The following is a 27,570-nucleotide window of genomic DNA, read 5'->3' as shown; positions in this document are numbered from 1 at the left end:
TGGGCTTAGTCTGCACGGATTTGTTTTTGGACTTCCTCCAAAAAGCCTCGTACTAATAGTGTTCACTTGGGACTTATAAGGTATGAAATTTTCTTCCAACTTCCAACGTGGGACTTCAGTTTGCACTCCAACAATATTAATTTAAATTAAATTCAATTTTAAATAATTCAACTTAATTTATTGTGCACATTACACTAGAACCAACAAAAACTAACATAACACGACAACATGACATAAAATAATTGAATTTAAATTAAGAATTTTAACTTAATTATATAACCGACACAATAATAAACGAATCAGATTATAATTGTATTGTTTAACCTATTTAAAATATTTAATCCGAACCGACCCATTGCCACCTCTAGCTGCATGTGTCAAAATTGGATGCTTGTGCCAATTGCTAATTAAAATATATTTCTTCCACATATCCAAATATTTATTGTATATTTGCCACTAAAATCTTCAATAATTTACAATAAATTCCCATACAGTTAGTTGATAGAATAATAAAAATAGGGTTGTGTTGATTTGTTGGTTTCTAATTCAAGTCCTAATATTCATTCATACTTTCAAATTTAAAAAGATACACGGTTTATTTTTCTAATATTTCAAATCAAAATTAATTCTATTTATTACGTACTCTTCTGTCCCTTAATAATTTATCCATTTTTTTATTTTGGTCCGTATCATAATAAAGTATTCATTTTTTTTTAAGTAATTGCACTATCTACCTAACATTACAAATACCCTTTCAATTTACAATATATTACATAAATGGCATTACATTTATATTATACAATACTAATAGGATTAATTTAGTCCTTTTACATTTATTTCTACTTTATCCTCCGGACAAAAAACAAATGGATATATAGATATCGAACTAAGGGAGTATAATTTTTACTTTAAATTGTGAGATATTTGTGATTTCTACTTTATTAAAAATAAATTATTTATTTTCATATAACATCACAATAAACTACTATTCAAACAAAAACTTAAATCAACACTTCATTTCAAATCAACAAACAAACTCATAACAAGTATAAATTAAAATATAGTTTTTTTTTATATTAAAAATTAATTTATATTTAAAATATTATTAAAAAAATATAAATTTAAATCAACACTTTATTTCAAATCAATTTCAAACTAAACCAAACAAACTCATAAGAAGTATAAATTAAAATATAGTTATTATTATTATTATTATTAAGAATTAATTTATATTTAAAATATCATTAAAAATACAATTTAACAATTTATTATACTATCTCCGTTTCACAAGAAAGATGTAGCTAGTTATTTACATTATTATATTTAACATATAAAAATATCTTATAATTTTATAATTTATTTTACAGATATAATTGTACTTGTATTATAAGATACTAATAAAATATTTTTGTGATTTTTATTTAATTTGTATTAGTAATTCATATTCAAATATTTACACACAAAAACCAACACCCCTTTCTTATGGGACAAAAGTACTATATTAAAAAGCCCCGCAAGGGATGGTCTAGTGTAAGCTGAACTTGTGACCGTGAGATCATGAGTTTAAATCCTCTATATTTTCGCGTTCATCTGTCACACATGGTTCGCCTAATGTAACTTACCTTATCAGATCTATTTTGTAGGATATTAAATTAGATCGAAAATTTACCGATAACAAGCTCGTTGAATAGCTGCAGCGAAGTCCCAAGTTATTACTATGTCTAATATAAATTTTTAAATACTCCCACCGTTTGGGATTTTTATGTTTGTTTGATTAGATAAAAAATAATTAAAAAATAATAATATTTTAATATAGAAATAGATAAAATGTGAAGTTGGGCATTATGAAAATGTTATTAAAGAATTAATACAAAACTAGTAAGTTAAAGTAAAAATCTTAATGACAAATTAATTATATTATTTGATAAAACAAAATTAATAAAATTATAAATAGAAAAAAATATTTACTATAGATGAAATATATATATATTTAAAAATTAATACTCCCCCGTTGTCAAAATCACGTTTTAAGAAAGAAAGTAAAAATAAAAATATTTTTTTTAAGGTAAGTAAAAAAAAATATTTTACTTTAAAAAAAACGAAAATAAATTAAAATGAAAAAATATATATATATATATATTTGAGAACGTAAAACAAAATTTATTAGTATAAACATTGTCGAGAATATATATCAAAAAATAAATATAATTAATATATTCTTTTGGTATTTTTAAATTTAAATTCGTACTATTTTCAAATAAATACAGTATATTTTTATTAAAAACAATAAAAAAAAAACTATAAAAGGACAAACAAATAGGTGTAAATGAATTGTAACTAAAACCAAAAAGAGAAGATGGGTACATACACAGCCAGCCACCGGCTACCCGTAATAAAATTTTCCGGCGGGCAAGAAAATGATCCGACCACCGGAGCCCTTGTCCGGGCAGCCCTCGAAGAATACGGTTGCTTCGAGGCGGTGTTCGACCGAGTTCCCGACGATCTCCGGCGAGCTGCGCTGGATGGGACAAAGCAGCTCTTCGATCTCCCGTTGCCGGTAAAGCTACGCAACAGGTCCGACAAGCCTTACCATGGCTACGTAGGACAATATGCGATGGTCCCGCTGTACGAGAGCTTGGGAATCCCCGACGCCCTCGCACCCAACGGCATCAAAAACTTTACAAACCTTTTATGGCCCGAAGGCCATCCCGAATTCAGGTATATGTGTATATAGCGATTTGTTTGAGACAGAGGCTCTGTTCACGCAGCGTTTTTTAGTGAGTTGATTTTTTGTGTGTAGCATGAAAAATTGTGTCAAAAGTATAAAATCTACTCATTTCGTCTCATATCTATCTATTCGTTTGTCTTCTCCACGGAGTTGTAGTAAAAATAAAGATAAAAAGACTAAACTAACCTTATTAGTTTATTAATATTGCATGATATAAAAATAATGACATTTGTATTATATATTTTAATTTGAAAATATATTTGTAATATTAGGGAGATAGTATAGTTACTAAAAATATAAATGAATACTTTGTCATGACACGAATCAAAATAGAAAAATAGATAGTTTGTTAAGAGACGGAGAGAGTATTATTTTAACTTGAATATTTGACTTCTTGAAATTAGTATTTGAAATTTTTTTGACTTTTTGACTTTTGTAAAAAAAGATTTGTGTTGTTTATTATTATTTTTGAGAAATGGCAATTGAGAAATAGTGTTGGAAAAACAGAACGAGAGTTGTTACTCGAGCTGAATCGAGTAATCTCATTTTCAGACTCGGCTCGAGTTTATATACAAAGTTCGAGCTCGAGTTCGCTTAATCACATAAACAAATTGTAATTCTATTTAACACAGAAAATGTTAAGGTGCTGATCGAGACAAATCAGCACATTAACTGATTCATGTACTATATTTATATTATGTTAACAAAAATTGTGTGTTGTTTACCGTTATATCATTTGTCGTCTGAATTTGGACAAACTATATCGGCAGCGAGAGCATGCGATCATTCTCGGAGCAACTGTCCGAATTGGACAAGGAAGTAAGGAGAATGGTCATCGAGAGCCTCGGGCTGGAGAAGTACACGGACGAGCACTTAAACTCGGCAGATTATCTTGTCCGCGTACAAAAGTACGCCGGGCCTCAAAGCCCCGAGACTAAGCTTGGGCTGACATCCCACACGGACAAGAACATCGTCACCATACTCTATCCCAACGAAGTGCTGGGATTAGAACTGCTGTCGAAAGATGGGCAGTGGTTCCCGGCAGATCCCTCGACGAACTCATTCATCGTCATGATCGGAGAGTCCCTCCGAGTGAGCATTATAAAAATATTTATTTGTTATAATAATATTATTTTATACGTTTTGAAATCGAGGCATTACACTAAAATATACACACATATGCGCGCTCACGCACCATATGCGATTCGCTGTATAGAATGAAGATTTTTTTCGAAACTATATATGTAGGCATGGACAAATGGAAGGCTACACGCTCCGCATCATCGGGTAATGATGACGGGAGACGAGGCAAGATACTCCATCGGATTATTTTCAGTCCCGAAAAAGGGGTACATAATCAAAGCCCCGGAAGAGATGATCGATGACGAACATCCCTTGCTGTTCAAACCCTACGATCATGTCAAGTTTCTCGAATTTTACTACACCAAAGCCGGACAGGCTTCGCCTAATGCTCTCAAGGATTATTGTGGAGTTAATTAGCTACTTGAATTCGAATTTGAGAATTTATCTACTGTACTGTAATTTCTACCTACATTATGTTCATTGCTCGGATTTCTCTGTTTGTGAATTGTGTATCTTCGTTAAGAACTACTTATGTTCATGGAAATTCAGAGACTTCTGCCAATTGCGATAAGGAATTGAATGATTGAACTACTTGAAGAAGAAATGAAGCAATAAGAAAGAATAAAAGAAAAAGTACAATGAAATCAGAGTACCTGGAGAGATATCAAATTACAGTTACGGAGCTTTCTTGGCGCCATTATCGTCTTCCTCGTCTTCAGCAAGCTTCTGGCCGAAGCCTCTAGGTCCACCTCTGGTTCTGCTCGCACCAACTCCCTTTCTGCCACGTTTCTTCTTCCGATTTGCCGCCGCCTCTTCCTTCTCGAATCTATCTTTCTCCCGCTTCTGCAGAAAGTCCGTAACGGCTATGTAGATGACTCCGACGGTGAGAATGGACAATCCGATAAAGGCGATGAAGAGAAGGCCTGATATGATCGTCGAAGATACGTCAGCGCTCGGCGGAACTATCTCCGCCGATTCGTCGATTGAGGTTGCTTCCGCGAGCAGGAATTGGGAACTGGCTGAAGAGAATCTCCTCCAGATCGCGGTGCGTCTAGGGTTTATCGAATTAGGGAAATTGGAACGGGAGGGTTTTCCGATTGGAGATTTGAGATTTGGGGCAAATGAGAGCTTAGAAAACCCTAATTTAGGGTTTGGAATTGGGGAGAGGGCTAGAGGGGAGAAAGGTGTGGCCATGGCTGCTCTGCAGCCTCCGCTTTCCATATCTCGACTTGACCGTTGGGAGATGAGATCATCCGTATTTCCATTTTTGCCCCTGCAAAAATAAATCAAAAATTGAAAGTATGAATCCGGTCTGGATAAATGGGTCGGGCTCTCCAGTTGTGGGTCATTTGTTTCTAGCCCGGTTTTGATTTGGGTCACCAATAGTAAAAGTAATTTGTTAAATTATGATTATTTCTCTCACAAATTTATAGTTTTCATTATGGTGTGTTTGTTTGGGGATTGTATTTTTAATTCACTATTCATTTTATTTTTTTTTTTTTAAAATATCAAATCAAACACTTATTTTTATTTTTTATATTATACTAAAAATTAATTTTACATTCAAAACATCACATCAACACTTATTTATATCATTATTCAAATTTAAAATTTTTACTATTCAAATCCCAACTCAAAATCCAAACCTCCAAACAAACACACCCTTATATTTTTTGGAATATTTTTATTTTATATCACAATTAATTATATAATATTAATTTATATCATATGAAAAAAAAAATTAAAATAGTTTATAAGTAGAATATTTATAGAATTATATTATATTCGTTCCAATACAATAGTCATATTTACTATTTTTGTTTTTTTAAAATAATAGTAAAATTTTTTTTATTTTTTTATTATTATTGTCGTCACAATTTTGTACGCTAATATACTCACAAGAAAAAATAAAATAAAATAAAATAAAATAAATAATAATATAGTTTTGTAACGGAGGGTGTAGTTGTTATGAACGTTAATAAACACTGTGAAGAAGGACATATGAGTAATTTCATGTTTTCCAACGTGGCATGCACCGGAAATGGATTCTGAGCCATTCCCATGGAATTCATGATCAGATTTATCACAAAACGCAGAATCGGGAAGCTCCCGCAATTCCAGAGGCGATAACAATGGCGGTGCTGACTGTAGTGCCCCCGCCAAACAAGCCCTTACTGATGACGTCACCGCTCTCCTCGCTGACCGTTTCCAGCTATTTAAATAATGGTTGCGCGGACTGGTGCTGTCTGCCGCGGAGTGTTTCCCAATGTATTCAATTTTCAACAATTTCGGCTGTTTCCAAGGGGAAATCGGGAGGAACTAAATCGCGAGTGTGCAGAATGCAGTCGGAGATGGCGACCGGTTCCTCAGACCCATCGGGTAATTTACTGAGGCTGTTGTGGTCTTTGCTTGATGCTATTTTTGTGGACGGATGTGTTTGGATTGGATAATCGTTCGAAATTATTGAAATTTTGGATTGAATGTTATTGTTCTAGGGCTTAGTTTTCTCTTTTTTCTGCTCTGCTTTCTTATTTTGGTAACGAATGATCTGCGAACTGGTGTTTTGTGCTCGATTTGCACAAAATCTATCTCTGGATGTGATTAACTTAAGATGAAATGAATCAGAAGAAAAAGTATGAATATGCGAAACTTATGGTTTTGTTAAGTTATCTATTATTCGTTTGTATGTTACTTGTGTTAAGCAAATTCTAGTGCATTTGTGTTGGTTTTTCATTGATTATGTTCGCTTCCACAAGTTCATAGTTCTTAATACACCCTTTCATGATAACGATGGAAGTAAAGGTGCCATTAGAAGAAATCTTTAGAGTGATTCTGGAACAGCTAAGAAATGTTTGATTGTACACGCTGAGGCATAATTTCATTTTACCAGCAGCAATCTTCAAATATGCATCTTGCTGTAGGCATGCTTATAGTCTCTATAGCTAATCTGATCATCCAACTAATAGTCAGATAATAAACTAATTCTTCTTTAATTCATTCTTTACATATCCATTGTACCCATTGTGCTGACAGACATCGATTTATTTTAGTTATTGAGTTTGGATTGACCCCAAAAATTTCAATTTGCACGACAGAAGTTATCTAGTGGATTTATAAGTTTATTTGCAGGAGCATGTGAAATTATGTTATTAGACGATAACAAAACGTCTTCAAGCTTCTGTTCGAGCAATTCTTCTGCTACTAATGCATAGTTTTATTTAAGATCAAAACAAACTAGTTGTATGGGTTCTAGAAATTCATTTACATCTGAATCAAACTATGTAATCTATGTTTTTCTCCAGTTATTTCTTTGTATCATAAAATAAAGATATGCCTTTCCCGTGGGAAGTGATTATTTGGTAAAACAGGTTAGTCTCTTACTGGTAACTATGATATATTTTCTATGCAGGCAATGGACACTCATGGATGAGAAACAACTCTTCAACGATTAAAAAGGTTGTTCACGAAAAGAGGGAAGGTCCATTGCATTCAGTGTTTCCCACAGAAGCGGCACAAGTGGACGCTGTGAAGGACCTTTATGATTTTATATGTGAAGGTCCTCTTCTGGATAAAATAGGCCTAACCTCAGAAAATGTAGCAGAATCCATTGATGAGTGGGTAGTATGCGGGTCACATCTCTGCCGATTGTTTCAGCTGAACGAACTGTTCCTTACTGAACCTCAAAAAATCCGAATCTACCATTACTACATACCAGTCTATATGTGGTGTCAAAAGGAAATATCTCATCATAATTCTGAGTACCAAGACGAGGATGACGTCCCTCCTTTAGTTGTAAGTTTTTATTGTTGTAATGGTGTTTGCAATTATAAGCTGATCCAAGTCCTGTACTTTTCTTCGAAGTAAATGTTTCTTTGCAGGTCCATAAGTGACAGAGAATTAATCTCCAGACCTTGAATTTTAGTAGTGTTTATTTATTCCCTTCTTCAGATTGGTTTCAGTGCACCTCAAGGTTGTGGCAAAACAACATTGGTCTTTGCCCTGGATTTCCTTTTCCAAAAGTCTGGGAGGTAGAGTTCGACGTGTATAGTATTTGTTGAAAGTAAGGCACAAAGACTAACCAAAATGCACTAAAGACTTACAACTTAATTTCAGGAAGACTGCAACTCTATCTATCGATGATTTTTATCTGACATATGAGGATCAGGTAAATAATTTATTGATGATGTCTTGCACTACAGTGCTGTGATGGTTTTATCTGATCATGTGATCTACGATACAGGCCAAATTGAGAGAGAGTAACCCTGAGAATGCGCTTCTGGAGGTAGTCCGAACCCCCTTTCTCTGAAAAAATATTCTTTTTTCTTGTTTTTACATTATAATTTCCCTTTGATTTATACATACATCCTACTACCAAACAGTATCGTGGAAATGCCGGTAGCCATGATCTTGGCCTCTCTGTTGAAACACTGACAGCTGTAAAAAAATTAACTAAAGAAGGTAGAAGTATCATATTATTTTCTGTCCTCATTCTTTCTATCAATTTTAACAGTGTTTTCTTCTTTAAAAAAAAATTGCAGGCACAAAAATGAAGCTTCCCCGGTATAATAAGGTAAGCACACAGTACATACCATTGTTCTCTCATTGTTTGGGATATGAACTCAATAGTATAGTATTTAATTCTCTTGCAGTCGGCTTATAATGGTCGAGGAGATAGAGCTGATCCTTCGCTATGGCCAGAGATTGAGGGCCCCCTGACGGTAGGTGCCTCCAAATCGAAAACATAGAAGATATAATGCCATAAATACTCCGTGACATTTCAATGGAACCTAGCTTAATAATTCTCAGGTTTCTTGTTGATACTCAGAGAATTGAAACATGAGGAATTTTATAACCTAGCAATGTTGGCAAAACCTCACCCATGTAGAAACGACTCGCCATAAGAAAATGCTGTCCTAAACTCCTCTTAGGAAAATGTGAGCTTATCCTAACGATCATGCAAAATTCCGCCACCTGAAGCTCAATCCCATCTAAACTCACATACAATAGCTGAGATATCATCACCCTTATATGATCATCAGATCAAATAAGAAGTTGCTTTATGTCTTATGCTATCTATGCCATGTTTAATGGCAATCATTTGGCTTGGCTTGAACCAAAATTCGGCTGAATACTATTTGGTTCAGAATGACACTTGTTATATTGAATCTCCCATTGGATAAAATTTGATTTACTGATTAATATCATCATCGCTCCTTTTCACTGCTCGTAGGCTATTCTATTTGAGGGTTGGATGCTTGGGTTCAAACCCGTTTCAGATGAAGTTGTGAAAGCGGTGGATCCACAGGTTTTGAGATCTGAAATGCACAAGCTTCTTCCTTTACTCCAAGTTGTGATTTTGTTATGTTCAAACAACCTGCCATAGCCTGACTATCGAACATTTAATATTTCAGCTGGAGACTGTCAATAAAAACTTGCAAGCTTATTATCAGGCATGGGACCAGTTTATCAAGTCGTGGATAGTAATCAAGATTCAGGACCCCAGTTGCGTCTACCAGTGGCGGTTGCAGGTTTACTGATCTCTCCTTCCATTTCTAGGATCTTTCTACGACATATCCCACTAACTTCATGGACATATATATGTTCAGGCAGAGATTGCCATGAGAGCTGATGGAAAACCAGGAATGTCTGATGAGGAGGTAGTATTTTAAACGTACATGCTTCTCTTAGTTCAATTGATACTACCTATAAGATCTAAATATCGATCGCCCTGGAATGGTGAATGCAGGTTTTGGATTTTGTCTCGAGATACTTACCAGCATACAAGGCGTACCTACCCACCCTCTACGCCGAAGGGCCAAATGGTTCAGATCCAAACCATTTACTTGTGGTAGAAATTGATGAAGGCAGAAACCCCATCCTTGCTAATTAGGCTTTCTCTAGTAAGTCTAATTTTTTATTTTTTTAACAATGTAAATTAACATTTGAATGATTTATAACTCCTTGAATAGAACTGTTTAAAATCAACAAAAAGATAGGCCTCAGTATCTCATGAATAATTGGCTTTCATATATAAAACTAACATGCATAGAAGCGCATATCATATCTCTACTTTTGTGTTTAAATAGTGGTTCGATGTAATATTTTGTGAGATTAAAATAGTACATTTTTTATAAGGAATCGTGATGATTGCATAGTGAATAAACTAGAAAGGAATCTCAAAGTAAACAGAACCTTAATTATTCATCATGAATGGAAACAAAACACACACACACACACTTTCTGTTTTGTTTCATCTCCTGTCTAAAGCTTTATGATGATGATTCACATGTGAAGATTATTATTCTCATGATTCTGTGCTTCCAATCTTCATATCCTTTGCTATTACATGTGCTTTTAGGCCCCCCTCTGTTGATTGAGACTCCATAATAATTTGCTAGTTAGTGCTGAATTTTCACACTACAGTTAGTAGGAAAAAAAATATCTCAATTATTGTCATAATTGAATACTGATTCCCCAATGCTTGGCCTTGTATGGTTGATGCATATGATGATGTGTCTTTTGTGGTAATGGCCTAGTTGGGTATAGATATAAGATATTACTTACACCTACTCCATGGATCATGATTCTTGTGAATCTAGAGAATCTTCATGACTCACACACACAAGTCTTGCTTTTTGTTTTTTTTGTTTTTTGTTTTGTTTTTTCCTATGAATTATGATTACTATTTTGTTTATGTAGGAGTATTATTTATGTCCTAGTTTAATTTCATTAAGAAGGTTTTATAATTTGGGACCTTGTGGGATTTTAAGAAAAGTTTTTGGTGTGGGTGGGTGGTCTAATAATTTTATTTTTTTTTTAAATGACAGTGTTTATTGTTTTGTTGTTGCTAGTGCTTTTTTATAATTGTACTATATTGTGTCAGATGACCTCACCTAAAAGCTCCCTAGTGTATCAAAACTTTAGGTTGAGTTTGAATTCTCGTATATAGATAAATTAATAATATGTATTTACGTATCTTTAAGATATTTATCTTTTAGGTGAGATGGTTATTTAGATCATTTAAGAGAATGTATACTGAGTAAATTCTAAATCTTATTAATTATCTAAGTTATTTGTTTGTTTAATTGATTTGAGGATGTATTATTTGAATTTTTGTTTAAATTATATATTTTGACATACCGATACTTATAAAATAAAATAGTGTATTTTTAAAAATGAATAGTATGGATATCAAATTAAAATTACAACCAAACAGAAACAGAGATTGAAATTAAGGTAGTCTGTCTGATCAGTACTTTAACAGCGTCATTGAATATTGTGACAATGACGAAACATAGAACAGAGGTGAATTGCTACTTGTAATTCTTGCCCAAATCTATGCCACATGTGAATTGAATTTTTTTACAAAAATATATACTATATTCAGTAATATTTTTAACTTTTATTTTGAAATTTACAAATTTTGGGCACATTGTTGTTATAAGATGAAGCAACTTTTGAATTTTATACTTCAACACAAATTTTGGAAATTCCTAAGAATTTTTTTACTTTTAAAATTAAATAATTATTTAAAATACTATTATCTTAAATACATATTTATATCGTATTCAATAGATGCTTTCAATCCTTTCTATATAAAATTATGTCATTTGAAAGCAGTAACAATAGTTAAACTATTATATACTCATTCAATATATTCTAATATCAATACATATTTAATTTGTTTTTATTTTCAATTTGTATAATAATTTCATGGTTTTCAATATAAAAGAATTATATTAATAAATATATTATTTATTCACACAAAATATTTAATTTTAACAAAAATAAATATGCCAATAATACAAATTCTAATAACTAAAAAAAAAAATCTAAAATAAAATTGCAGAGACAAATTATAGTAAAAAATAAAATTGAGAATAAAATGAATTTAGTAGAAAATAAAAATTGATTTTAGAATTATGACATTGAAATAATATAAAAATAATAAAAATTAAATAATAGTAAAAAAATAAAAAAAATAGCACATAAGCACGGATTAAATAGTAAAAGTTAAATCTAAATAAATAAATATACAAATTTTTAAAATCAAATAATATATTACACATATTTATTATTTTTATATTATTTATTCAATTTTTTATATTTCACGTGAAAAAAAAAATCCCTTTCAACTATTCCACGCAACAAAACACACCCTAAAATTCTAAAAAAAAAAACAAATGAATCAAGTGAGCTAATTTTCTTTTATTATATTGTTCTTTTAAATATATATATATTTTAAAAAATATTAATATATCACACGTATTTATTATTTTTTATATTTTCTACAAAATTATTTCATACTTGACATTAAAAATTCAAATTATTTTTACAAAACAAAAACAAATACTTATTCCAAATCATGAATTTATACTTGCAGGGAAAAGCAGTAACAAACAATAGCAATAGCAGTAGAAAACACACATGCAAACTCAATCTCTCTGTCTCTCTCTCTCTCTCTCAAATCACACACACATACAGAAGAGAGAGAGAGAAAGAAAGAAAGAACACAAACTACACTAAGATGGATAATAATAATAACCAATGAAACAAACAAACAAATTAACACACAGAAAATGCACAACAGAATGATCAAACCTGGTAATGTGAGGTGAGGTCGGTCAGGTCTCAGCAATCAATTCACTCTTAGCAACAGCAACATTATGAATCTGCACATTCTCATCCTTAATGTTCATCGTCTTCGTCTTCGTCTTCCTCTGTTCATCCTCGTAATCCTGCAATTCAGCCAACCATAGCTCCCCAAACTCACAATCCTTCCACTCATCAAACCACGGCCCCCCCAGCGTGTAATGCACCGCCTTCGGATACCAATTCCCAACTATTCTGTTATGTCCAACCAAAAAATTCCACACGTACGGTATTTCCCCAATTTCCGAATCCTCCAGCCACTGAAACCTGTGCAAATACGCTCCTGATCCGCCATTCACGACCTCCGGACTCAACACTCTGTTCTTCGCGTGACCGCAATTGTACAGAACCATCGACGACCAATTTTTGCGCGGATATGCGCTCTGCACCGCGCCGTCCATCTTCGTCGTCTCCGCCGGCGTGTAGTCGTGGTGGACGCACATCAACGCGTACCGGTCGTCGGCGAGGTCGAAGAGGCTTTTCACGTCGTCGAGGTAGAGAAAATCGCAGTCGACGAAGAGCGACCATCCGCGGAAATCGGAGAGGTACGGCGTCAGGAAACGTGTGAAGGAGAATTCGGTGCTCTCCAGATTGTTCCTCTCGCGCCAGTACAGTCCGCGCCGCCGTAGCTCCGCCTGCTTGATCGGAATCACCTCTACTGCGACCGACGCGCGCTTCAGCAAGGAATGACGGCAAACTTGGTACGCGATGTCCTCGCGCTCGTCGTACCCTACGAACACCTTGTACGCCTCCACGGCGGCGGACATTGTGGAGGAGGATCGGTGGTGGCGGTGGTGGTAGTGGCGTAGGATTTGGGGACTGAATGTCGGTTTTTATACTCTATTTTTCTTTTTTGAGTTTTGCAGTATAAAGTTTAATTTGTAATAATTCTAGAATAATATTAATAATTTAAAATTATTCATATAAAAAAAAAAAAAGAAATTGAGTATTTGATTAATTATTTTTGGTCTCAATTTTAAAAAGTCTTCCACGCAAACCAAACCTGCTACAATAATGGAGGGTTATAATATATTTTCTCAATTATTCAAATTTATTTTAATCCTAAAAAAAAAAATATTTTTATTTTTATACATTTTTCTTAAAATACAAACAAAATATTCTATTTCTTTCCACTCTCCTTGTATAACTTTACGAAACCAAAAAAAGACAGCAAAACAGAAAACCCTCTATAATGGGCCCTTTTGTTATTCAGCCTCATAGTTAAGCCCAATAAAAATATCAGAGCCTTACTAAGTAGGAGACATTAATCAAGCACAATCGGAAGATCAAAACAAAATTTCATATAGTTAAAGAAACCACAATTTATACATGATATCCCAAATTCCAACTAATTAACTTTGTCAAAAATAAATTTTGAAAAAAAAAAAAAATACAACATAATGGTGGTGCTTAATTAATTAATTCTATTATGGTGACAAGAAGAGGGCTGTTGTAGGATGATCAGATCAGATCATTTCCTCAGATCACAAATCAGCAAAAAGTTACACAACTCCAGAAACCAAACCAGGTGAAAGAAAGACAAATGTGTGTGTACATAATTTGGCATACCAGAGGGAAATAGAGAGAGAGAGAGAGAGAGACGAGAGAGATGTAGGTAGTTGTAGATCCTCCCCATATTCCTCCACCTGTTGTTGACGACGACATCGTTGATGTAGCCGGTGCAAAATAAACCAAAATCATATAGGTGTTTGATTGGTGGGGTTCAGCTTTTCAATGTTTCCATTAGAAGCAGAGTGATTGCTGCTGGGGCTGCCATTTTCTGAAATCTGTTGGTGGGATGAACTTTGAACTGCTGAGCTACGGCTGCCTTCGAAGTATGTTGAGTAAGGGAAGTGCTCGACGCACTGTGCTTTCCATCCTGCGCAAGAATATACAATCCAATCATCTTACAGATAGATACATATATATATATATAATGTGTTGTTTCCCTTTTATTGTCCGCCAAGATATGTTCACCTCATCTCTCTCTCTCGAGATTGAGTTTCGTGACAACATATATAAACAATATGTAACAGCATAAGTCTATGGAATGCAGTATGAATTAATCCTTCCACCCCGAATGTTTATGCTACTTTTATTGGACATCTCCGTCTCATAAGAAGGGTACCATAGATTTTTTGCGTCTAGATATTTGAATATTAATTATTATATCAATAAATAGTACAATTTCAAAAAAAATGACAAAAATATCTCTATTAGGCTCATTTATGGAGTAAATTATACACATATAAATATGTTTTTAATGTTAAATACAATAACACAAAAGGCAAATGGTGTCTTTCTTATGGGACAAAGGTAGTAGTAATATTTTATATATAACAATACGATAAGTAAAAAGTAAAATTAAAGTATTAACGGAAAGTTTGTTAAAAAGTTAATAAAATATAATATGGTAAGTAGAAAAAATAATGACAAATTGATTACTAGTATTAGTTAAAATAAGAATAGTAAAATTATAAAGTTTTGCTGGATGTATATATGGATGTATATACGATTCTTGATGTATCTATGCTCCAAAAAAAACAGGTATTTTAAATACTCACTAGATGCAGCATCTTGATCATCCAAAACTGTTTTCAAGAGTTTGTGGACGGCAACGCAGTCCTTGAGCTTCCTATTTCTGAAAGGAAATTTAGTTGAAATGCAGTAATACACAATTGAGTATAATGATTAGTGAAAATAAGAAGGTATATACACATATACATATATATACATATACACACACACACATCTAGCATACATACAATGAAACAAGGTTGTTGGATGATTCTTCAATCAACTTGACAGCATCATTCTTTTTGTTTGGTTCCATAACAAACATCATTTCAGCTACGGCAGCTCTGTGCGTCAATGAATCTGCCAAGAAACAGACCACCAAATTATGAATCGGGAGTGGATAGAATCACAAACTCATATGTAGAGACAAAATCCAGCATATATTTTTATTTTAACCTTTATGTTTCTCTAGGAAAGAATCGTTCGCCTCACTCAGCGACTTCCCCTGCAACTGACTACATATAGACAGTAAAGAAATAATTAACACCCACATATATATAAATATCTTACCTACAAACATCTAGTGATATAAACACCAAGGAAGGAGGATAAGGAAAAAGAAAGAATCTGTTCTCTTTTTTCTTCTCAAATTTTTGTTCCCAACAAACATACTCATTTTCTATATAAAATATCACATCCAAGAACGACTTCACCTAAAAAAACAACAAAACCAGAACATCGAAAAAAACAAAAAGAACATGCGCAAAAGATAACAGAGGTAAAGGTCAAATATCTAAATACAGGTACCTAATTGTAGGACGCTCGGCTTCTAAGACACCCCATACAAGTTTTTCAGCATCAGTGACGGGAGCAGGCATGGATCCCACTTTGTGGAAGAATTTTATCTGCAAGAAAGTGTAATGATTTACTAATGCTATCATCGGGTTCAAAACCATGGTGAATATTAAAGGCTAGAGAATGTTTTAGATTCGCATTGCACTGGTTAGATAACTGTAAATCTTAGAAAGTTAATCATACCAAGCAACGGTGCGTGTCTGGGCTATCATGATCCAACCGTACCAGATGCTTGACTGCCTGCAGCACACAAAAGAAGTTAAGCTGTTACTTCAATGTATCAAATAGATGAAACATATTTTGTGCAAATTAAACAAACAAATTTGAGTGCTACAGTATGACGTGAGAGATACTATTAAGGCATTCTGAACAGTGACATAAAATTCTTTGTCACCAAATCAACATTCTTTTAAAGATAATCATTGCAAAATTGTGTAGATTGAAATTAGTCCTTGTATGAATTTTTGCCAATGGGGTATAGAGTCATTGCTTCATTGTAATTGTTTTAGTCAGTGAAGTACAACTGCATCTGCCTCTGAAATTGTACAGATGATGAAAAACGATTGCTGAATATTGCAGAAATATATAATACTTTAAAAAATAAGTCCTTCGAGGGTAGTGAGCACAAGAAATAACCTGCAATGCGAGCAAGATTTTCTGCTTTCTCATGTTAACTTCGAAAGAAAGCAAGTGTGTCTCCAAATAATCAGGAGAGTGCTTCTGAAGTAGCTTCAGGTACTTGGTAGCTTCCACCAAAGGTTCTTCGGTCTGTAATTAAATACTCTTCATGTGAGATAATATAAGCCGATATAACTTCTAGAAGGTGAAGTAGGATTTATCCAGAGAGGAGATAGCATCCACCTCAAAGCAGGAACTTGAACAAAACTTCAAATGTGTATATATATATACACGTCAAATGCTTATAGTTACCTGAACTAGCTTCTCTCCATGTGGATCAGGATCTACAGGCTTTACTTGGCGTTTTCCCGATCTTGACAGGGTAGAAGGATTTGCTTCTTCTTTTACTTCAGCTTCCTGGAAGAGTCATATGTTTACCGTAAAATAATTAAGACAAATGCCTTCAAAAAACTTGAGGCAGCATAATCGTTTACTTTCTTAGCTCGTGCTTCAGCTTTCCTCTGTTTTTGTCTCAATTTCTTTTTCTGTGAAGGAGGCAACTTAGACATCTCGTCATCTTCTCCAGCAGGAGACTTCAGCGGAGAATCATACAGCTTCAAGTAACATCTGCATATAAAGTAAAATGCCATAAATAGATTAAAGGAAAGGAAGATACACCATTGGAATGTGATGATATTTTAAAAGTGTGTTTTGAAAGTACAACATTGGTTACGCGAACAAAAAGGACTGATTAGAACAAGAAAAGTGCGCAGAATTACTTGATGGCCCCAACAGCAGCTTTCCGGAAATAAGGATAGGAATGAAGGCGATCTTGAAATTTTAGCATTTCCACATAAGTTCTAAGAGTCATTTTTCTTAAGCAGTAGGAATGGAAATCAAATTGGTCCTCTGTAATATCTGCATAATGCTTTTCCACAGCCAAGAACTTCTTTAAGGCCCGCCCAAGGTCCCCTTGCCGTAGGTAACTTTCTCCAGATGCTAGTTCATACCTTAGAATCATTAACAGCAGAATTGACTCAAAAAAATGCCTATGTTTTGAAGATAGTGTACAATTAGTACCATGAAAAAACATACACACCACATGCACTGCATATCATGGAGGTTATTGTGCTGCTCTCCATCTTTTGTGAACAACACGGCCGTTTTCTCTGCCAATGAAACCTAAAATAGAAGTATCCAATATCAGCACATACTGAGGAAACAGAACATGTCAAAGACAAATCTTAAGTAGATGTGAAAATTAACAGCAAAGAGAAGAAAATAATAAAATCAAACCTGATCCGCTTGCAACATTCGTTTAACACATTCACTATTCACATAACGATCAGCTAGATCCATACATCTAGCTTCATCAGCCAAGGCAGCAGCTGCTACAGGATCTCCAGCATGCTTCAATATCCGGCTCTGCAGTGGACGAGCACCATATGATGCTTTAATTATGGAAACAACATTTTGTGCAGAAGTAGCTCTTTAAAGTTCTGTGACTTAGATTTCATGGATAGTCATCTTATTATTAGTATATGACATGAGCAATTGACAGTTACCTTCACCGAGTACAAATCAATGACCGTGGGAGTATGGTCTATGGCCTCGTCAATTTTTCTAAGAGCAACGTCATAGTGACCACGTCTGTCATAATGCTGTACATAGAAACTTTTCAGTAGACATGTAAAGCCACGAACAAAAGCGAGCAACAATAGCGAGGAGAAAGCACATGCACAATGGATAAGTACAGACCTGAGCCAGATAAAACAAAATCCACATGAGAGTAGAAGGAGGCTCCTTGTCCGCTCTGAAGAAAACATCAAATGAAATTTTTATAAGAATTGAACACAGATTGTGTGAATTTTGAATTTCTTTCAAGAGAATCATGCAAATTGTATGTAATTGTTGGCTATTATAGTCCGACAATAGAGAACTATATGACACAATCCAACTTGAACTACAGAAGAATCTAAACATGAACCAAAACAAAGAAACACTCTTTAAGGAAAAACAGATTAAATAGCTAACCTAAACCAGCAGTCAATAGCATTTGACACGAATGAAGAAAGGAAAATTTTACTATATCATATTCCAACAATAAAAAACGGCATAACAAGATCAACTAGACAAGACCCCCTCAAGGAGAAAAGACTAAATTACCGATAGCCTAAACCAGTATACAACAGCATTTTACATTAATGAATACTCTTTTTTCATTTTTTTAAGCCCTTACACCTGAAACCAAAAAACCAAAACAAAACAAAAAAAGGGAGCTCAAATAAGCGAGAGATAAGCAAAATTGCCTTCCCGGATATCCACCAGTTGTCTTGACCGAGCTCTCCAGATCAAGAATTATCTGCTCTAGAATATCTGCCTGCACAGGTGTTGTGGATATAGTTAGTAATATAATAAACAAGATATTAAAATCCTTAATAACAATGAATTACTATCACCACGAGATAGGAACAACATACCTTTCCGGCATGATCATAGAGTGGGGAAAGATCAGAAAATAAAGATGGGACACCCTAGATGTACAACACAAGAATGGTTAAGTGCAGCTCCAAAATATGTTTAACCATTAACCTAATTACACAGATGTAAATATACCTTGCTTAGAAAAGGTTGAATGTAACTTTCAGCTGCCTGACGAAATTTTTCAGCACTCAGAAAATCAAGTGGAATTCTCTGATTCATACAAGTTCACAAAATAATATTAGTAATAATGTTCGCATCAAATTTGGAGATTCGGAAAATATGTGATCAAAGGTGCATTTAGGAGGGAAATGAATAAATTGGTTACTGGCGCACTCACACATGCATCTATAATATGTACAAACTGCCCCTGTGCATGCAATGCACACAGAGGGTTCTGCTTTAGACAGGGAAAAGATAGAGCTTATGAGAAAAGTATTATAATTATTATGAACTACAGAAAAAAAGGCCGGGTGTTGATAAATGGCAGCAGCAGTTGACTATTGCTTATTCTCGAATATACAAAATGCAACTGAGAAAACACTTTCTACTTGCAATGATAGAACCGTAGTTCCAGAGACAAATGAAATTTTATGTGCTTGAATACATTACACTTCATCATAACTTACTGAACAAAAGCAATATTATATTATGATTTGCCAAAAATATGCTCTGAATTGACATTACTCACAAGAACATCACAGATCTGGTAGCTAGACCACCCAACAATCAAAATGGACAGGGAACTTTAGCACAAGCTGTGTATTCCAAGATAGAGGACTAAGGAAAATAGATGTATCACCTTAACTGCAGATGAACGACTATACTCCTTCCCAAGTGATAGATATAAGGCCTCTAGTCGATCAACTTCATCAGCTGAATACTGACCGTTGGCTGAATACAGTCTCATGCATCTTTGCAAGCCCTCATAGTACCTAATATCACCGAATATTAAGGAGCATGGTGAGAAAACTTTTTGACAAAATATTTCAAAATGCTTGTACTATTCAACTGAGAGATCCAAAGTAGACTGACACTCTAAAACCATAAACTTAAGAATACATTGCTTATAGGATTCAGTATGCAGAGCGAAATCAATAGATTAAGTCAGAAAACTAAATCATAAACTAGACTCTCCAAACAGAATTTGAATTAAGACAATGAATTTTTCATGCCCCCCAATATAAAGAATCACAACATACAATCAAGCTTGAAGGTAGTGGTTTTCAAGAATTCAAGGGTGTGCTTCTTTAGCTTTTCTTTCCATCTTTTTAGAATTTAGGCTTTACATTTCTCCCCAAAAAAAAAATATACATTTTTCCATCTCACAAAGCATCGCATAGAACATTTTTTACATACAAAACTCAAACCAAATCTTCCCAATCCAAACCCAAAAAAACACACCCTAAATGTATTTCAACACCCTATGCTAACAATAATTTAGAAATGTTTGTATGGAGGGAGAACATTACACCAAATGCCAAAATTTTCACAAAAAGCTATGTATATTTAAGTCAACCATGTAACTATTCTAGACCTGTAATTGTCGGGATTCATCAAAAGGAGCTTTCTGTATAAATCTTCTCCTTCATCAAAGCGGCCTAGCTTCTCCAGCATAGAAACCTCCTGCTCCTTGTAAGCTAATTTATCAACCTAAAGTAGAGAGCAATTTCAAGGTATAAGCACAATGTAATATCCATACTGTATTGCACCATGTGTAAGTATAACTAACTTTGGATTATAGAATTCAACACAAGGGAAGGGAGTGGGGAGAGAGGGGGGGGGGGGGGGGGAAGATGGGGGGATAAGTGTGTAATTGTAATTTGAAATGCATATATCATGTACTCAAGTTCTAAATTAGAACCCACAATTTTGGGTGGGGGGATAAGTGTGTAATTGTAATTTGAAATGCATATATCATGTACTCAAGTTCTAAATTAGAACTCACAATTTTCGGTTCCTTCTTGCGCAACTCCTCAAGAGCCTTTTCAACCAATCCACATTCTTCCAGTAAAGAAATCTGAAAGAAAATATTATGTCAACTATACAACGCAAAACCATTTCAAAAAATCATACTCAAGCAGACAACATATCACATCAATTTGAAAATCACAATATAATCTAAAATGATTTCTTTCTCAGCATAAAACCAAATATGTCATGTACTTGCAGTTTATTTCATTGAAAACCAGCTTTATATAATGCATTATGTTTTAAAAGGGGTGGATCTATGCTAAATAGAACAATCTATTTATTAAACAATTACATCACAGGACTTATAAGCATCTCAACCATGAACTATGTCACTAGAAGCGAGCAGAGCTCACAGAAATCCTTTTTCTTCAAGCATCAGTTTACTCTAGGATACAGATAAGGCACACCCTGGCAGCTAAATTTAAATATAAAATTGTATCTAGATACCAAGTTATATGCACGTAGAAAATTGATAATATACAGTGACATTCAGCAATATCTAACTTGGTGTAGACAACAATATAGTAGATATGACTTGAAGCATGAAGTGTTGCCGGCAGATTAAATGCTTGGTAGCAAAAGTATATGGTAGCAGACAGCCAACCAAATGATAACCAGATGCCATTATCTGAATATGTACAATATATTTGCATTATACAATACCATAAACTGTCTTAATAGATAGGGTTATAAATCAATTTCCAGAGTTGAAAGCATAAATTTATGTGCGCCACGCTATACAGAGACAGCTAATACAGCTTCATACCTTGTACAAAAGCATCTCTCCATGCTCACAACGTTCGTTGTCAGGAGGGTAGTCATCCTCGAGAGTTCCTTCATAAGCTTCAAGGATATCAACTGCCTTTGATCCACTAATGAATAACTCCGGTAAGCATAAACCTCAAATAATTAATAAAAAATCCCATTTACAATGCTTCCACACTTTAGGGGAGGGAGAGGAATCCAATGTGGACCCATTCAATGTGGATCAGAACATCGAAGGTTCCTTGGCATTATGGTTAGCTAAAAGAATTTTTCTGGGGTGCATAATGCAATGAAGAGTACAGAGCTGGCATAAGAAGAAATTAAGACCTAAACAAAAACGAACACATGAATATAAACCAAACATACTTGGAGTTCAGGTGTTGGGCAACAGCGAAACCAATCCAATTCATGCGATGATTTGGTTTTAGAGTGAGCAATTGTTGCCTTGTTTCTACAAAACCTGCCAAGTCACGCATTTGTGCCTGTAATATATAACGAAAACAACATAGTATCATCAGCCGGATGAAAAAGAAAGATGTTTACATGTTACAAATGCATGCTAATACGGCCGGCAGATAGCATGGGTTTCTTTTGCAATTTTTATAAGGTATAATTAAGATGGGGATAAGTATTTCGAAAACTATCTTATAAACACACAGTCACAAACACCCGGAAAAAAAAAAAAAAAAAAAAAAAAAAGGACAGCAGCTGCAAGCTGCCTTATCAGGCGGAGGACCAACAGCACCCAAAAGACAGAAGGAAGGTGACAGGCAAAAGGGGGAAATGAAAAATGAGACAGCAGGAAGCTTTGAGTGAGATAGAACTATTCACATAAAAAATAAAATACACCCTAATTAATCCTAGTTAACCCTAATAAACAAAAATAAATCTCAAAGCAGCTTTATTCCTTTGTTTAGCAAAAACAATGCCACATTTTCAAGTATTAGAAAAATTTTAGTTTCATATGAGCACATCAAATTCACTTATTTTTTTAACATAAAACCAGCACTCCATGTAATGTATCTTATATCTTTCCCATCCAAATTATCCTGATGCATCTAAGCTACATCCTTTCAACGCGCACAGTGCATTGCACGCTCAAAACACAATCTTATAAAACTTTGTATCCTGTAGCATGGCTGGAAAAACACAATGCATAACTACTGTTTCAGTAACTAAGAAATCATGGCAAACATCTTTCTGAGAAACAGAGAAACTGCAGATAGATCCAGCAGTCATTGCCACCTATAAACCTGCAATGACCACTTTTAGCATGTCATTTAAGTGTATAATAAATCCCCTCCCATGATCTTCTGTTTTCCTGGCCCAAACCAACTATATGTTGTTCACCATCAAGTTTACATTTCACTTTTCACCAATTTACTCTAAATCTCTTGACTCATAATGACTACCAAAAAGTACAGAATGAATGGAACAATAAGACAGTACCAAAATGTGGCAGGCACACCATTTCATGAATAATGAAGTTGGGAATATATGCCAATCATAAGTGTTTGCCAACTGACCACAAAACAAAGTAAAATCTGCCAGAAAATTGAAACTTGAGGACCCAAACAATTAACCATATCCAAATGGAGTTACTTTGTTTATTAGGATATAAGAACTATACACAGAATAAACTATAAACTGAAGGGAAAAAGTGTAGCTAAGAAACCAGATAATCATTATTTTGCATGCCAACCTACATTATATATAATTGTAAAGCTTTGTGTCATCACACAAGATAATCACTACATCAATTCCTATTTTATTTTAAGGCCACCCAATGGTCCAGCTTGAATTGTGTCTTCAACTATCAAAATAACCTAAGTAGCAATCATGGAAACACTCAATGCCATGCAGTAGAAGAGAAAACAATAAACTGCAACACAGGATCCAGAATTAATATTCAAAAAAGACATCTTAGCAAGTATAACGATCTTTTCATAAATAATAAGCATATCTTAAACTCACTTGTAAAAGAGACAGGTCCCTTAGTATCTCAATATTGTCAGGATCAATCTTTAATGCATTCCTGTAGCACTTAATTGCTTCTCTGTATTCTCTGTCGGAGCGATACAGAAGACCGTACACATGCCAGCAAACATGACTCTTAAGATCATTCTGCAAATAACACTGGTGTGACTATTACCATATAAGATGATGTATAAATACATGAGAGAGAATATACAGACCTTCAATCCAAGTCGGACGAGTTCATATGCTTCTTGTTTGCGGTCCATGCAGTTCAATATCAAACCCTTCATCGACAGAGTTTCTAGGTTCCAATAGGAAATCAGAAACATGAAACCATTGAAAATGAGAACATCAATCAGAATAAGATCCACAAAAGGAATTCTTGCAGTCCATATATAGATTAAGAAGACAAATGATACCAATGCATTCAAACTTGTTACTTTAAAGGAACATAACAAAGGATAGAGAAATGTATTTTGTTTTCTAATATCAGAATTATAAAGAAAACTTAAAATTTAATGCTAAGCCAAACTCAATGTCTTAAGAGCCCGAGTAGACAAAAAATAACAAAGTTACAGTCCTCGTCTCCAAGATAATTTTATCTAACTTGTCCATTGCACATTCACAGCTGCTGATCAAATGCCAAATAAAAGGCTACAAGATCATAAAAATTTAAACACTGTTTACTTATAATTTCAAGCCTGTGTTTGCACTATTCACCAAAAAATCACTATATAAAAATTATTACATCCAAAACATAGTTTCCATTTCAAAAATATTATATCAAAAACTTAATTCTCTATTCAAAATATCGAATCAGATACATATTTTCTATTCAACTTTTTACTACCATCAAACCAACCCAAAACTCCAAAACACTTTCATAACATATCTAGGTGCAACCTTTTTTATTTCAGTAAGTAGTGAAAGAATAGATTCTTATTACAAGAACAAAAAGGTAAAGGCTAATCATCTTTCCATGATAAATGAGCATATGCCTCTATACCTCCATGATCAGCAGACTTCTTTAAAATTGCATCTGAAGCCTTTAAACCCTTTTTGTACTGTTTTGTTTCATATGATTTCTGCACAAACAAATAAATGGTGAGACACTAATCATGATGATCATAGAAAACATTTATATTTGCATACAAACATGGCAATGGATCAACCACCAGTTTCAAATCAGTTTTACTGCAGTAATAAAACAAATGGCATATGTTTCCTAAAGATATGATGAAAATATCAATGTTCTGCATTGAGTATAAAAAGATAGACAATCCAGTCCACAAGCAAAATAAAAACACTCAAAACTGCCAATCGAAAAGGGTAAATATGTCAAGCAAATTCTCATCACAACACCCCTTTACTCCATCGAAAGATTTCAATGGCTGGCTTTGTTCACCTATTTTAGGAATGAGCAATCTATAGTAGAGAGATGTTTCCCATCCAACAAATCATTCTCAACACCTAAACATTGTATAAAACATTAAATCTAACCACTTTTCTCAACTCCTAAAAATTCAAATTCAAATTCATATCCAAACCAACCTAAATCACTAAAAATATCCCAAAACAAAAGTAAACACACCAATATAAGTCACAATCAATTCCAATAGTTGCCACTTGTCATATCCTAACAAGACAAACAGCAGTTACAATAATGAACCATATCATCCATAAAGAATGCCCAAAGCAAACTCTTAATGTGCTGATCATTATTCCCTTATCCACACAATACATATATATATATATATATTTCATCATTCAAACTGCATAAACCTGAGGCTTCCAAAAAACAAAACCCCATATCTATTACAGAGCACAGCTCAGTGCTGCATTCAGCAGACAAACAGAGACCACACATCGAAACCATTTCCCAAACAAAAAATGTGGCACAGCAAACAAATTAAACACGGAATTGCTCCAAGAGCCGCAAAGGAAACAAACACTCTTCATAGCAGCCACAATCGACTCCTAGGGTTTTGCACTACACAGATAATACAAAATTTAATCCCTCGATATCCCCAAATACTTGGGCAGAAGTGAACAGCTACAAAGCTCGACCCAGCGGCTAATTGAAAGAAAAAAACAAATACTTACAACGATGAGCTTAAAGAGGTTGGCCTCTTTAGGTGGAAGCGAAGCGCCCATTTCAGCCAATCAAGCAAACCACGAAGGGGAGATTAATTGCAGAGGAGTTTGAGCAAATAGACGGCGAGCGATCGAGGAAGGGATGATGGGAGGGAGGTCTGGTGGGCTGCGGTGATGAGGGAGGGTTGGGTTGGGTTGGGTGGGGTGGGGGGAGGGGGGTGGCGTTTATCTGCTGCAACCCTACAACAAGGTAAGGCGAACACAGAAGGGAAGTGTTAAAAAGCCTAAAGCAAACCTGCAATCACAATTTCACTGAAAATACGAAAAAACGCATAAATAAAAATGAAATAAAATAGAATAAGTAATAAAACAAATAAATTAAATTAAATTTTGTACGTATTTTGTATAGTGATGGAAGAGTCCACTTATTTCCTTTGAGGGCAGTCTCGTCATTTCGCACTATAAAACTCGAATAGTGAAAATAAATTTTTAATAGTATTTCTAAAATTATATTTAATAGATAAATAGATTTGTATGTTATGTATAAAAATGTAAATATAAAAAATAATATTTTGTATTGAATTTATAAATTTTCTAGTAGAAAAATAGATATTATTGGCTATATGTTTTTTAATTTTTGTTTTTATTTTTTAAAATATTTAATTCAGTACTTATTTATCTTACAAAATAAAATTAATAAATAATAAATGGTTTCACATTTAAATATTTGAATTAAAGAATATATATCTGTAAGTGTAGTACCTATCTATGTACTCGTTTATTTTAATTATTATCCGAAAATATTTTTTTTAATTAAAAGTAATTATTTTATCATTTTTTTTACCCACTTTAAAATATTTATTTTATATTATAGTAAAAATAATTTATAATAATATTAATACTTTTAATTTTTACATCAATTACAAATATATTTGTTGTTGTGCGAAATCCAACAAAATAAAGTAAAAAATTCAAAAATAAATTTCAAACTTGATAATTTGTGTTTGAGATTATATATCTTTAAACACCGGATAAAATTAGTATGAAATTAAACTGATTAAACAACCAAAAATAAAGATATAACAAATTTACGGAGTTATTTTTATATTCGTCCTCTCAATCTCAAACTCATAATTTAGTTCGATCACATGAACGTGAAGCAACTGTCTTAACGGTTGTACATTACAAAACTCATCCACCCTAGATCGGGCGGTCCAAACTATCCAACACGTCACACTGATTTTCGAGAACAGACTAGTTGAATATCGTAAAATCCGACTCGTCACTTTCAAAACTTTATCAAACCATCAGCCCACTAAATTTGAGCAAAACCCATTGAGCCACTGATCCGCTTAGCCTCATGGGTAGCAACCTTACTGGACATTCCGGCACTCACTTCCACTTTATAGACACATGGACCGAAACCTTAATTTCCAAATTTTTATGGTTCAACAATATTATTACATAACGCCGATAATTGAGAAATAGTGATGGAGAAAGCATCTCGGTGGTGGATTGACTAATGTAGAAGTGTGTTACGCACTCCAATGTAAACCTTGTATTTTTTGTGAAGGTAGTGAAGGTTGTAAATTCAAACTCTCTTCCCGTTAATAGTTTAAATCCATAAAAAGTAGTGATAGAAAACAGTTTATATTGTGTCTACTCCTTACGGTATAAATCATTTACTTCTCAATGAGCATAATGAAATTGTTATTGTTGCTATACTGCTTAATTCATGTCCGTATGATGGTAATTTATCGGGAATACGAGATTCTCATGAAAGGGCTATTACATTGATAGTTAAATGATGCTTTTAGAAAAATGTA

General features: G+C 33.9%; 5 protein-coding genes across 6 annotated transcripts; 2 read left to right on the top strand and 3 right to left on the bottom strand.

Moving 5' to 3' along the window:
• The first annotated feature begins 2,299 nt into the window (after positions 1–2,299).
• Positions 2,300–4,455, top strand: LOC127262992 (probable 2-oxoglutarate-dependent dioxygenase AOP1). The gene is made up of 3 exons (XM_051291894.1): positions 2,300–2,718; positions 3,499–3,820; positions 3,977–4,455. Exons 1-3 carry the CDS (start codon positions 2,357–2,359, stop codon positions 4,226–4,228), a joined length of 936 nt encoding a protein of 311 aa, XP_051147851.1. The 5' UTR covers positions 2,300–2,356; the 3' UTR covers positions 4,229–4,455.
• LOC127262993 (uncharacterized) lies at positions 4,278–5,177 on the bottom strand. Its single transcript, XM_051291895.1, has one exon. It carries the CDS (start codon positions 5,030–5,032, stop codon positions 4,487–4,489), a length of 546 nt encoding a protein of 181 aa, XP_051147852.1. The 5' UTR covers positions 5,033–5,177; the 3' UTR covers positions 4,278–4,486.
• A 700-nt stretch (positions 5,178–5,877) lies between these two features.
• Positions 5,878–9,862, top strand: LOC127262990 (D-glycerate 3-kinase, chloroplastic). The gene is made up of 12 exons (XM_051291891.1): positions 5,878–6,190; positions 7,221–7,603; positions 7,760–7,839; positions 7,925–7,976; positions 8,052–8,093; positions 8,191–8,269; positions 8,350–8,381; positions 8,461–8,529; positions 9,042–9,116; positions 9,223–9,339; positions 9,418–9,468; positions 9,558–9,862. Exons 1-12 carry the CDS (start codon positions 5,944–5,946, stop codon positions 9,699–9,701), a joined length of 1,371 nt encoding a protein of 456 aa, XP_051147848.1. The 5' UTR covers positions 5,878–5,943; the 3' UTR covers positions 9,702–9,862.
• A 107-nt stretch (positions 9,863–9,969) lies between these two features.
• Positions 9,970–13,321, bottom strand: LOC127262991 (protein CDI-like). Of its 2 annotated transcripts, none has more exons than XM_051291892.1 (2): positions 12,413–13,321; positions 9,970–10,177 (listed from the first exon to the last, which is right to left on the bottom strand). In XM_051291892.1, the coding sequence occupies exon 1, from the start codon at positions 13,228–13,230 to the stop codon at positions 12,436–12,438; it is 795 nt and encodes a 264-aa protein (XP_051147849.1). In that variant the 5' UTR covers positions 13,231–13,321; the 3' UTR covers positions 9,970–10,177; positions 12,413–12,435. The 2 variants fall into 2 exon arrangements, with proteins under 2 accessions (XP_051147849.1, XP_051147850.1); XM_051291893.1 differs by lacking the exon at positions 9,970–10,177 and adding an exon at positions 10,193–10,215.
• A 423-nt stretch (positions 13,322–13,744) lies between these two features.
• Positions 13,745–25,959, bottom strand: LOC127262989 (N-terminal acetyltransferase A complex auxiliary subunit NAA15). Its single transcript, XM_051291889.1, has 26 exons — positions 25,754–25,959; positions 24,657–24,735; positions 23,869–23,951; positions 23,648–23,797; positions 22,040–22,155; positions 21,675–21,780; positions 20,883–20,954; positions 20,472–20,587; positions 19,737–19,869; positions 19,070–19,147; positions 18,934–18,987; positions 18,763–18,833; positions 18,212–18,266; positions 18,019–18,114; positions 17,750–17,878; positions 17,553–17,635; positions 17,233–17,463; positions 16,948–17,080; positions 16,766–16,870; positions 16,472–16,603; positions 16,019–16,075; positions 15,788–15,885; positions 15,437–15,495; positions 15,229–15,340; positions 15,028–15,104; positions 13,745–14,342 (listed from the first exon to the last, which is right to left on the bottom strand). The coding sequence occupies exons 1-26, from the start codon at positions 25,802–25,804 to the stop codon at positions 14,161–14,163; spliced, it is 2,658 nt and encodes an 885-aa protein (XP_051147846.1). The 5' UTR covers positions 25,805–25,959; the 3' UTR covers positions 13,745–14,160.
• Positions 25,960–27,570: the final 1,611 nt, after the last annotated feature.

This window comes from Andrographis paniculata, unplaced genomic scaffold, assembly GCF_009805555.1.
Source record: "Andrographis paniculata isolate CXL003 unplaced genomic scaffold, ASM980555v1 Contig66END, whole genome shotgun sequence".
NCBI classification, from domain to species: domain Eukaryota; kingdom Viridiplantae; phylum Streptophyta; class Magnoliopsida; order Lamiales; family Acanthaceae; genus Andrographis; species Andrographis paniculata.
The sequence above is the reverse complement of the archived record's forward strand: the minus strand, read 5'-3'. Positions and strand labels throughout refer to the sequence as shown.

Coding starts and splice junctions, on each gene's coding strand:
- LOC127262992 (XM_051291894.1), top strand. CDS start 2,357: ATGGGTACATACACAGCCAGCCACCGGCTACCCGTAATAAAATTTTCC. Junction 2,719..3,498: donor GAAGGCCATCCCGAATTCAG/GTATATGTGTAT, acceptor CTATATCGGCAG/CGAGAGCATGCGATCATTCT. Junction 3,821..3,976: donor TGATCGGAGAGTCCCTCCGA/GTGAGCATTATA, acceptor CTATATATGTAG/GCATGGACAAATGGAAGGCT.
- LOC127262993 (XM_051291895.1), bottom strand. CDS start 5,032: ATGGAAAGCGGAGGCTGCAGAGCAGCCATGGCCACACCTTTCTCCCCT.
- LOC127262990 (XM_051291891.1), top strand. CDS start 5,944: ATGGCGGTGCTGACTGTAGTGCCCCCGCCAAACAAGCCCTTACTGATG. Junction 7,977..8,051: donor ATCTGACATATGAGGATCAG/GTAAATAATTTA, acceptor TCTACGATACAG/GCCAAATTGAGAGAGAGTAA. Junction 8,270..8,349: donor AAAAAAATTAACTAAAGAAG/GTAGAAGTATCA, acceptor AAAAAATTGCAG/GCACAAAAATGAAGCTTCCC.
- LOC127262991 (XM_051291892.1), bottom strand. CDS start 13,230: ATGTCCGCCGCCGTGGAGGCGTACAAGGTGTTCGTAGGGTACGACGAG.
- LOC127262989 (XM_051291889.1), bottom strand. CDS start 25,804: ATGGGCGCTTCGCTTCCACCTAAAGAGGCCAACCTCTTTAAGCTCATC. Junction 18,834..18,933: donor TCTATGATCATGCCGGAAAG/GTATGTTGTTCC, acceptor ACACCTGTGCAG/GCAGATATTCTAGAGCAGAT. Junction 15,341..15,436: donor TTTCCTAGAGAAACATAAAG/GTTAAAATAAAA, acceptor GTTTCTTGGCAG/ATTCATTGACGCACAGAGCT.